A 12094-nucleotide genomic window follows, 5' to 3' on the forward strand; every position below is an offset into this window, starting at 1 on the left:
GAGGAGGAGAGTGTCGCAGATGGTAGTACTTACTGGCCATTTTACCGCAGTGAAGGCATGTGATTCATTAGGCCAGGGCCCGCGTGTTTTGCGCCGTGTTATTGTTAGGATGTGGTAAAATTATAAATATGGGGGTGGGGGCTTGTGAGTGGAAAGGGCTAAGAGTGGGGGGGGGGGACATGCCACTCGTTAACTCCTGGACCACAGTCTTATTTCTCATGATTGGGCGGCTATGAAAAAGTCTGTCACAATTTGTCAAAGCTAATGAATCTGTAGCACTGCCACTTGCACCCGGGGGCCGGGAGACATGCTGACGTGTGCCAAATGTGCCAGTGGTGTTTTAATTGCAGAAATGAGGATTGCAGCCTAAGAGGCAATTGGCAACGTGGTTGGGCCAGTAGAGGAACGGTGGTCATGGACCCTCAGCACCTTTCCCCACGAGACAATGCAACTGAAACCTGGATTCTGATTTCAACCTTCCTCTCTTTCTTCCTTTCTTTCTTTCTCTCCGTGTGACCTGTGACTGACACACTGTCTAGCCGCCACTTCAGCCCGACTATCTCTGAACTTTGTAAGACTGATAAAGACGAAAAACGCCCTGATGGACTTTTCTTTAGTTCCTCCTCCAACTCTCTTTGTCCTACCACATAACATGCAGACACACTGCCCCCCCACACGCACACACAAACACGCACACACACACACACACACACACACACACACACACACACACACACACACACACACACATGCACACACATTTAATAAAAGATAATTCCTCTCTTTAGTGTGGCAATGGGAGTGACACTTGTCATTGCAGTAATGTAGTGAGGAGTTGAATATATTACTCTCCCTCTCCCTCTTCCTCTCTGTCTCTCTGTCTCTCTGTCTCTCTCTCGCTCTCTCGCTCTCTCTCTGCTCCCCCTTCCTCTATGTCTGTCTCACAAAGTCCCTGACTGACCGAGATTGAATTATACTAATGGAAACTTTAGTTTTTCCTCGGAGTATGCTATCTAAAGAGGGAGCACCACTTGAGAGTGAATCCGGACCAACCCTCTAATTATGCTGGCTAAGGTAAATGCTCATGTGTGTTTAGGAACGGCACTTTTCTGTGTTTTGGTGGCTGGTGGTGAACAGTGTTTTTCATTGCCTCAGTGATTTGCTTGCTGTGTTTCCGATTGTTGTGCCGATGAACACCTCAGTGCTATATATCTAAAAATGACAGGATTTATGTGAGTGACACACAAGCAAAAGTGTTACTGTGCGGAGTGCCATAATTGGTTTTGAACAATGTGAATAGAGAAACTATTTCCAATTCAAAATAATTTATATTTTCACAGCTGTCAGGTGAGCAGGCCTGAGTGTTTACAACTGAACCACCATGCTGACATATTGTTTGAACAAAGCTCTGAGGAAAGAAACAAATATTATTGCCCGCTTGTGTGTCTTGAGAAACAGCCAATTGGTACACAGTAGTGATCAATTTAGGTAAAAAAAACAAAACAACAAAAACACACATATGCATGATTAGGACATTGCTTACACAGTTTGAACAGGGTTTTTGCATTAACAATAGTCAAAGAAAATATGGAGCTATTTGGTAGATTAAATCTAGGAGCTCTTCCAAGACTCCTCTGGCTGGAAGTTAGTTTGAGTGGGGGATTTCAGTGTGTGTGTGTATGTGTGTGTGTGTGTGTGTGTGTGTGTGTGTGTGTGTGTGTGTAGTGCAGGAGTTGGAGTCCCGCCCTGTAGACTAGTGTGATGACTAAATGTCAATTTGGGGGAGTCTCTGCAGTCCTGGCTGCCTGTCTTCACATTCCCGTCAAACCCACGCCGTGTGTGTCCTGTCACCCACGCCAAGCGCCAGTCGCCATAGAGATGTCCCCTCTCAGAGAGGGGTCGGCGCGGGTGTGAGATGTTTAGGCTTTGACTAATACGTCCCATTTATCTGCGTGCGTGTGTGGAGATGGGGAGAAGGGCTAGGGAACAGACGCTTTTGTTCATCTCTCTCTTCCTTCTCTCTCTCGTTCTCTCTATCTCTGGCTCTTACATATTTACCATCTCACCCCCCATCGTCTTGTGTTCTCTCTTGTCCTCTGAACAGCCCTTTGGCTCTCTTACCCAAACACGTGTCTGGTCACACACTGTGTGGTCGTTTTAGTCGCTAAGCTCTGCAGACAAAACGTAGCTGTTTGCAACGTATGCTGTCACCCTGTGATGTCTGTGATGCATTAAGCTTACTCTTACCTCATTAAGACGAGGTTACGTTTGCTTTGTGAGTAGTTGCACATTTTCACAGATGTGTGCGCATGCACGTGCCTGTGTGTGTGTGTGTGTGTGAGAGAGAGAGAGAGAGAGAGAGAGAGAGAGAGAGAGAGAGAGAGAGAGAGAGAGAGAGAGAGAGAGAGAGAGAGAGAGAGAGAGAGAGAGAGTGGTTGTCAGCGGGCCAGAGAGTGCAGGTATCACGTGTGACAGAGACTTGTCCATATCTGGTTGGAGTATCTGGTGTTGCTGGTGTGTAACACTGTCCTGTTTTCTGTTTTCTTTCCCAGATAATAGACCAACTAGTGGTCGTGTCAGGAGTCACTGAAAAACACACAGCCTGACCTGGGCAAATTCTCTGTACTGTGAAACCAAAATTTTAGTTTCGGACAAACATAACAGGTCAAGCAAGCCTCAGAGAAAAGAAAAAAAGAAAAGAAAAAAGCCAGTCATCTTTCTTTTTGAGAACTTTCTCCCAGATACTCAGCAAACATAATATACCCCCCCCAACACAACCACCTCCACACAGTATCTCTCTTCTGCCTACTCTAACCTCACCCCCCCACCCCCAACCCGTCTCCACCACTCCAATCTGCCAGTTTGCCCCCCCAACCCCACCCCCTCCCCACCTTTCCCCAGGCACCCCCGCTGTCTCATCTCCTCCTTTTCCATCTTACTTCCATGCCTCCTCAGCACCCTCCCCTCGTTCCCTTTCTCTACCTCCCTCCCCGACTCCCCTAGCACCTTTCTTTGAAACCGCTCCTGTGTCTTTTTTGACCCAAAGGGTGTGTCACTGGGCCGGTGGTTTGATCTCTGGCTGGGGAAATGCTTTGAGGAGAGCTGAGAGTTGCCAGCGGCCTGGACCTAGCTCCTCTGCCCGGGCCCCGTCTTCTCAAAGGATGGGAGAGACTGCTGCTCCCTTGATGCTTATATCACAGTATATGCACAGAGTACGCTGTTACTGTAATGTTTGAGGAAGAGGGCAGAATTCATTACATGTGGATGGGCAGTGTGGTCCAGCTCTCACAGTGTGGTGCAGATCTGAGAACATGGCCCTGGATTGGGAAATCACAGGATTGTGTTACTGGCTCATGATTAGAATATAATGCTCTCTCTCCTTCTCGCCATGTTTCCCAAGTCATCTCAGCCAGCTGGGTCCTTTAACCCGGCCATTTCATAAACAAGCATGACTATTCTCCAGAATACGTGCAGCCATTTATCAGGCGAGTGAGTCATTCAGACTGGAGTTTTGTCATTGATCGGCTTGTACTTGTGCGTTTCGAGAGAATTGCTCATCATGGGCTGATTTCTTCCATATAAAACAGCAGACACAATGATAAACATGTGGGAGGTAGGACTTTTACTGAATCGTGTATGTGTGTGTGTGTGTGTGTGTGTGTGTGTGTGTGTGTGTGTGTGTGTGTGTGTGTGTGTGTGTGTGTGTGTGTGTGTGCGTGCATGCATGTGCATGTATAAATTAAGGCATATAGAATATCTGACAGCAGACAAAAGCAAGGCAGGCTAAATAAAGTTGAAAATAAAAGTCATCTGGCAAGATATTTGATGATAGATAACATCATTTTCAGTTTAATTTGAACAGTTGTCTTATTATGCATCTCAGATGTATGCTCACCACCAGTAGTGACAGAATTTTGTTATTTCTATATACCATAATACAGTATTTTACACAAAATGCCGTTTTCAAAGCTAATCGGCTTTACTTTGTAAGCGCGACTCCGTGCCAGCTGTGTGAGAGGATCCAGCCAACTCAGAACGCTTCCTTCGGTCTTTATTTGTATGAGGGTGACACCTAAACCAGATTAGATATGTCCCCCCGTCGCATTTTCACTCTTACTTGTCTCCCATTAGGTCTTGCAATCGGCAACACTGCCAAGTAATCTGCCCCCTCTCTCCCGGGTCTGTGGGACCGCGGGGCTTTAAGATGCTCGTTCCAAGGAAGAAGAGCCGTCGGTGATGGCACACCCTTGTGGGCACCATGCTGTCACAGCTGGGCCTGAGATGGGATCTGGTGTATCCCATCCTCACAACAACAGCACCTCCAAAGGGCTGCCAAACATCTGAAAATCATCTGGCTTTATTATTCACCAAGTCTTTGTTACTTCTTTTTCTCGAACCCCTCTTTAAAACGTGGCCCTTTCCCCACTTTAAACGAAGCGGCGCACACTTCCATTTTGCACGGAAAGAGCTGTCAAGCAAACGTTCGAAGCGCCTCTTAGACGTAGAATGTCACGTGAAATGCGAGACGCGGTCGTCGAGTCGTGACGTTATCTCGGCGCTCGTCGAGTTGAGAAGACGTGCAAAAGACGAGACGTGGCTGTTTCTCATTTCTTTGACCGAGAGGAAAGAAAAGAAAGAAAGGGAAGAAAAGGACAGGGCTCCCAGGGCTCCCAGGTCGCCATATGAAAGCACATGCTTCGCCTCTTCTTCTGCAATTCACCAGGGACTCACGCCCCATTTGGTTCCCATTAGCATAGCTCTGGTCCCTCTGCCCTGTGTCAGAGCCCAGATGCACAGCTGCACACAGGACAGGGACCTCTGGCTCCGCGACTGCCAGCCGGGGCTCACAGCTACAGCCGACACGGAGGATGGGCCTCGCTACGGGGTTTTCCGACGGATTGCCTCGTCTTCCGATTACATCTTTGGATCTTGAAAGGGCTTTTACGCTGAAGTCAGTGCATAAATGATTAACCGTTGTTTATTTTTCAGCACTTTGTAGAGGCAAGAAGGGACTGTTTCAACTCAAACCAAACAAATAAAGTCGAACAAGCAAAAATTAGCCTTGGCGTAAAACGTTTACTCCCCTGAATCTTGCGGTGCACAGTGTCTGACTACAAAGAGTTTCTTTTCTTTTCTCTTTTTTTTCTTCATCCAGCGTGTTTTATTTGTCACCTGTTTTCAATATGAACATGGTGAAGTCTCGAGATATCTGTTGGAGCCAGGGTCCGCTTTATGACACGCAAAGCTGCTGTGCCTCTTTTCCTGAACACGTTGGCTGCACATTTCTGGCAGGAAATTGACAGCATTTCAGCAGCTAGCTCATGGATGAGATAATATCTTGTGGGTGGAAGAGAGGACAAGATGCTCCCAGTGTTTTACAGTGACCCTAAGCAGAGACAAATCTAAATCTGAAGCCGCTGCTGCAGAGCCGAGGCGCGCACGCGCTCACACATACACGCAGACACACACTGTACGCCCATCGCAGACACGGGGTTTTAATTTAAATCTCGGCTTTCCTTAACTCACCAAACAAGAAATGTGGTCTGTGGCTCTGTGTTGAACATGGTAAAGGTTTCAATTAAAGGCGAAGGAACAATACCCACTCAGCCTCCGCCAGCTGTCCCAGCTGGCTTCCCTCCGTCTTCTGGCCGGGGTGGATTCAGAGGGGTTTGAGAGCGACAAGGGACTCGTGATCATCTAGTTTCTCTTCCTCTCAAGGAAGGCATGTAAACATTTGGGAGGGTGTCAACAAGATGTCACAGAATTGGCATTCAGCACAGAAATGCAGTATTGACGGTAAAAAAAAAAAGAAAAAAGAAAAAAAAGGCACAAAGATAAGCAAGACATTATCAACATTGGTTTTATGGATTCACAAAACTATTTGAGGACCTAGGCAGTGATGTGATGGGCTTTTTTTTTCTTTTCTGGTTCATCCTTGGGTTTCTTGAGTTGTGTAAAATGGTGATTGCTCTGAGTCTAGACCCTGCGGTCAGTCCATGCCTGGTGCATCAGTCAATGGTCCACTAGAAACCATCCAGGAGAGTCCAGACAGCAGCCGCCTTTCTCTGCAACGCCTGTTTCCTAGTTTTTCAGTCTATTTGACCATGTAACAGTGTTTTAATTGAGAGTCCTCCCCAGTCTGAGGCTGACCGCTGCTCAGTGTCAGTGTTTATACAATAGGGCTGGGACAGGGTCCACAAGCCAACCAAAACATCCACTGAACATCAAGCCTCCATCTAAACAAGACCCAGCAGTTAGACACACACACACTTCAGCCAGATAAGAGCCGAAAATGTCTTTTTCGAAACACCAGTTGTGCTGTTTGCCGTAGTGGCAGCACAACGTGTGAGATTTTGAATGTACTGCCGTTTTGTTCTCATGTAACTTTTACAGCTTGTGCGATTTTCTTCCACTCCCGGAGAAGTCCCTTATATCGCTCTGACTCTCTAATATTTATGGCTTGATGAATTTTCTCTTTCTGTCTTCATATGCAGACACCCCCCCACCCCCCACCCCACACGCACACACACACACACACACACACACACACACACACACACACACACACACACACACACACACACACACACACACACACACACACACTGTCTTGTTCCTCATCGTTGTCCCCTTTAGTTGTGAGCCAAAGAGGAAACCCTGGCGAGACACTCACATAGTGACTAATACTTTTTATCTGGCCAGGCCTCGGATAACACAGCCCCCCCCCCCAACCTGCTGGGACAGATATATGTGAGTGTAGGGATCCAGGCCCACGCTCTTCCCTGACCCAACCCAGGCCAGACATAGGTTAAACGCAGGCCAAATGCAACGCAGATCTGCGCCGGCCCACATGCGCGGAGAAAGTGTTAAACAAGTGAGAATCATGACTGTTTGTCTTTCCCTTTTTTGTCTCTCTTGTTTTCACAGACACACACACACAATCTCACCTCTCCGATGGCCATTTTTGACAATCCATCTACCTCCTTTTTTTTATTTATCTTTTTTTTTTTTACATCTTTAATCTATTATCAAAGACCATAAATTTCCCTTGACACGGTGTGTTATCCATTTTGAATTCACCTTGTTTGGGGTCTTTCCATTCATTACGTCTCAAACTGTATGTGGAATAATGTACAAATTAATCCCGAGAAATAACATGCACGGTGCATCACCTCCCCACTCCTTTCTCCCCTCAGTGCTTTTTCAGCAGAAAGGCAGTGCTGCTTTAATGCTTCTTAATACCGCTGTCTGCTTAATGGGCCAGATATGAGAGGTGCTTGGAGCTGGTGTAATAAGTCAGTGATTAGAGGGTGCCCTGTCACAGCAGCAGGCCTGCAGACAGTGGCACGCTCTAATTGCTGTATTAGACACCCCTTAACTATCTTGTCAGCTGTCAGACCCCAGCTCGTAAACAGAAGAGGCGGGCTTGATATTTTCATTTGTTTATTTTCGTGTGCTGCCGTTAGCGCTGCTGCACCAAAGGGATAATTGGAAGAGGGCTTTGTTGCTTGACGTCAGTGTGCTGAATGTGTCTGGAGTGAGAAACATGCTTTAAATTGTGTCATGTTCAACCACAAAAGTTTTTTTTCTCCCCCCGACATCTCCACGCTGCGGTAAATGTCAATTGTGTGACAAATTTATCTGAGGGAGGCCTTAATTAATGCTGGATTGATGGACGAAGAGCACAGTATGCCGTGCACTCATATTCAAAACATGCACAACACTAAAAAGCGTTCTTTCCAGAGCACGGCTTCAAAGACGTACGATCTGTCTGAAAATGAACACTTGATGTCAGTTACTCCCTCAGGTAAAATCACAGAGGGACGGCAGGTTGAGTTAAGATATAACTGTCCTGGGGAGTCTTGAGTAGCGTAGCGGTCTATTCCGTTGCCTACCAACATGGGGATCGCCGGTTCAAATGCCTGTGTTACCTCCGGCTTGGTCGGGTCTCCCTACAGACACAATTGGCCGTGTCTGCGGGTGGGAAGCCGGATGTGGGTATGTGTCCTGGTTGCAGCACTATCGCCTCCTCTGGTCGGTCGGGCGCCTGTTTGGGGTGGAGGGGAGACTGGGGCGAATGGTGTGATCCTCCCATGTGCTATGTCCCCCTGGTGAAACTCCTCACTGTCAGGTGAAAAGAAGCGGCGGGCAGCTCCACATGTATCGGAGGAAACATGTGGTAGTCTGCAGCCCTCCCCGGATCCCCAGATCGGCAAAGAGGGGTGGAGCAGCGACCGGGACAGCTTGGAAAATAGGGCAATTGGACGGTACAATTGGGGAGAAAAAGAGGGAAAACGCAAAAAAACCCCAAAAAAACTGTCCTACATCTGAGAGGTCACAAGCTATTTCTCTGCAGCAGCCAGTGATCAGTGCATACCCGCACGTTTCCTCTTAAAATCAGCAACTGCGTAGAAGTGATACTGATGCACACTAGCATCGGTATCAAGTGTTTAAGAGCACCTCGTCTGACACACGCTGTAAAATCTTCATTTACCGTAAGGTTTGTCATGCCTGCACCTGCAGAGGTTTAAAATGGTGTTAAGTCAAGTAATCTCTGTCTCATGTCTCTGTGTCAAACTGATATGACATGGTTGGAAGTTTTGTAATTCTGTGCTTAATCTTGGATTAGTCCATGTCCGCTTTGGCACCTGCAGTTGTCAAAGTGGTTTACAACACCGGGGGGGGGGGGGGGTGTTTTATTGTCTCTCTCGGTAGATTATGAGTTGAGCAGAATTTTTTGAACTCTGAAGTCCAGAGAGTGGTGTAAGCCATTAATGTTGTTTGCTGCTGTTAGAAACAGGTACTCGAAATGGTGTCAATTACTTTGGGCTGATTTCTACTTAACTTCTCCTGAATAGCAGTAATGTATTCAGTGGCTGTAACTGTTCTTTGTTTATGCTAAACAGCTACAGTGTATGTGGAAAAGGGCTGATCTGTTCTGCAAATCGTCGTGCATTGGGAAGTGCTGATCATTTGTTTCTGTCGTTGTGAAAAATGGGTCACGCTCGTCACACAAGTACTCCAACCTTTGACCCTTTTTTGTGTGTGTGTGTGTGTGTGTGTGGACAATATGACATAATATATTTAGTGTGGATTGTAAATTCATAAAGCCCTGATTAGGGCTTCACTTTGAGGATATCCTACTCACTTACATGCACACACGCACACACACAAACACGCATGCACGCACACGCACTTGTGCAGATTCTTCCTTTAACAGTGTGATTTTTCAGTCAAAATAAATAGATAGCCAAGCACATCCATCACTTTGGGCACAAGTTCCTGCCACGAACATGCCTGAAACGTTTTGCTCTGTAATTTCAGTGATTACTTTTTTCTTCTTCCTCGCTGCCTCTGGAATCTTGGGGCAGGAGCACAGTTTTTTTGAATCGACTCAATACCATATGTGCCAAATGTGAAATAGATAATCCTTATAACGCAGAATATCTGTTTATTGTACCAAGTTATTAACTTTCTTCATTTGCACATTAGCACCCAAAGTAAATGAATCACATATTAACATATCAGGAAGTACTTGAATAAAAAGATAATAATACGTTTTTTTTAAAAGAGGAGGATTATTTCAGGAAAATGTTTTCCAGAGCAAGGCTTGCTTCACCAAAAAAAAAAAAAAAATGTTTTCTTGGTTTTGTTTATATTTAATGCAGTTCGTTGGAAAACTGAGAGGTTTTCACATGTTATTTTGAATCACCACTTCCCTCTTTTTCTTTTTTTTTCCTGAAATAATTGGACTGATAAGATGAGTGATGCCAGCGTAAATTGATATCTCTTTTGGATATTAATTGATTTCTGTTTTTATTGGAGCTGCATTCACTTAGAAGGCAGAGCTTTATTTGTGGGTGGAAACCTGAATGGAAATCATTATTGAGATTTAGAAAATAAACATTCCTCAAAATCCCTTGAGAAGATGCAGACAAGTTTAAGAAAAAAGAGAAAAGAACAAAATATTTAGGAGTGAGAGACAACTGGTGGTGTAAACTGCTCCCTGCAAAATGCCTTGACTTCCTGAACATCTTGAGAGCTGGCCACTGATGAAGGTTTAGATAGAAGTCAGGACATGTAACCCCTCTTCCATTACAAGCATTTCTGGGGTCAACCCTGACACAGTTCTACTAGTGAGTAATGGCCAATATATTTCTCTGTCAAACCAAGAGCCACTCCTCTGTATTCAGGAAAGCAGGAAAGGATGCCCTTTCCTTTTTAAATGAGCTTTGTGAGTTTAAATCATTCACTATATACACAAATGAGCCAAAACATTATGACCACCTGCCTAATATACCGTTGGTCCTCCATGTGCCGCCAAAACAGCGCCGACCTGCTGAGACATGGACTCTACAAGACCCATGAATGTGCCCTATGGTATCTGGCACCAAAACATTAGCAGGAGATCCTTCAAGTTCCTGAGTGTTGTGAAGTGGAGCCGCCGTGGATCGCACTTGTCGGTCCAGCACATTCCACAGAGGCTCAATCAGATTGAGATCTGGAGAATTTGGAGGCCAGGGCAACACCTTGAACACTTCATCATGTTCCTCAAGCCATTCCTGAACAATGTGTGCAGTGTGGCAGGGTGCATTATCCTGGTGAAAGAGGCCACTGCTATCAGGAAATACTGTTACCATGAAGGGGTCTACCTAGTCTGCAGTGAAGTTTAGGTAGGTGGGATGTGTCAAAGTAACAGCCACATGAATGCCAGGACCCAGTGTTTCCCAGCAGTACATTTCCCAGCACATCATACTGCCTCCACCGGCTTGTCATCTTTCTACATTGCATCTTGGTGCAGTCTTTTCTCCAGGTAAACGGCGCACACATACATGGCCACCCACATGATCTACAATAAAACGGGACTCGTCGGACTAGGCAACCTTCTTCCAGCACTGAAAGGTCTAGTTCTGATGCTTGTGTGCCCATTGTAGGTGCTTTCAACGGTGGACAGGGGTCATCATGGGGACTCTGACCAGTCCACAGCTACACGGCTGCATAAGCAGCAGGGAGTGATGCACTGTGTGTTGTGACACATTCCTCCCGTAGCCATCGTTAAAAATGTCTGTGACTTGTGCAACAGTACACTTTCTGTTGATTCGGACCAGATGGGATAGTTTGTTGCCCTCGTGCATCGATGAGCCTTGGGCGCCCAACACCTTGTCGCTGGTTTGTGGTTTGTCCCTCCTTGGACCACTGTTAGTAGGTACTCACCACTGCTGATGAGGAGTGCCCACAAGCCTTGCCGTTTCAGAGATGCTCTGACCCAGTCGTCTGGCCATAACAATTTGGCCCTTGTCAAAGTCGCTCAGGTCTTCACTCCTGCCAATTTCTCCTGCGTCCAATAGGTTGACTACGAGAAATGATTATTTGCTCACCATCTAATCTACCCACACATTGACATGTGTCCTTGTTTGGAGATGATCAACATTATTCGGTTCATCTGTGAGTGATTATAATGTTTTTGATCATCGGCGTTTGATTAATACCCATACAGGAATTAATACAATTAGGCTCACATATGGAATCAGGGATCAGGAACAATTTATTGTCATTTCTTTCTTTCATGTAATTGCGTACACAAAAGAAGCGAAATTTTGTTTCACCCAGCCCACAGCAGTGCAACACAAAAGATAAAAACACACATCCAAAACTTCCAAAAAACGACACCAACAAAAACATTCAAAAACAGAGAGAACAAAGCAAAAAAAAACAAAAAACAAAACACCCAAACAGTTAACAACACAGTCCACTCAGTGGTTCAAATGTTCTGGGAAAGTTGGTTTCTTTAAACACATCTTGTTTCAGCTGCTCTACTTGTTTTATTTACTGAGTGAAGTTTAGTTTTTATGACAATTTCATCACATTCTGTGGGGGCAAAGAAATAACTGATTTGTGCTTTAATTGCTTTGCAGTTGTCCGGCTGCTTTTCAGTTCTGGTTGTGACTGTCAGATCAGTGTCTGTCCTCTAGCTCTCTCTTCCTCCTCTTTCCTTTTTTTTTTCTTTTGTCAAACAATCTTTTTCTCTCTAAACTTATGAGTGGTGACTAACAGTGATTTCTCTCTCTCTCTCTCTCTCTCTCTCTCTCTCTCT

At 45.7% G+C, this 12094-nt stretch overlaps 1 protein-coding gene across 1 annotated transcript in view; it reads left to right on the plus strand.

The window, feature by feature from the left end:
• The first annotated feature begins 942 nt into the window (after window positions 1-942).
• The window catches only part of bnc2 (basonuclin 2), a 69290-nt gene continuing 58138 nt past the window's right edge, over window positions 943-12094 (plus strand). Inside the window, exon 1 of the mRNA XM_056280193.1 lies at window positions 943-1074. Coding sequence (XP_056136168.1) covers window positions 1063-1074 — 12 coding nt within the window. The 5' untranslated portion in view covers window positions 943-1062. The remainder of the gene's footprint in view (window positions 1075-12094) is intronic.

This window comes from Lampris incognitus, chromosome 5 (genome assembly GCF_029633865.1).
Source record: "Lampris incognitus isolate fLamInc1 chromosome 5, fLamInc1.hap2, whole genome shotgun sequence".
NCBI classification, from domain to species: Eukaryota; Metazoa; Chordata; class Actinopteri; order Lampriformes; family Lampridae; genus Lampris; species Lampris incognitus.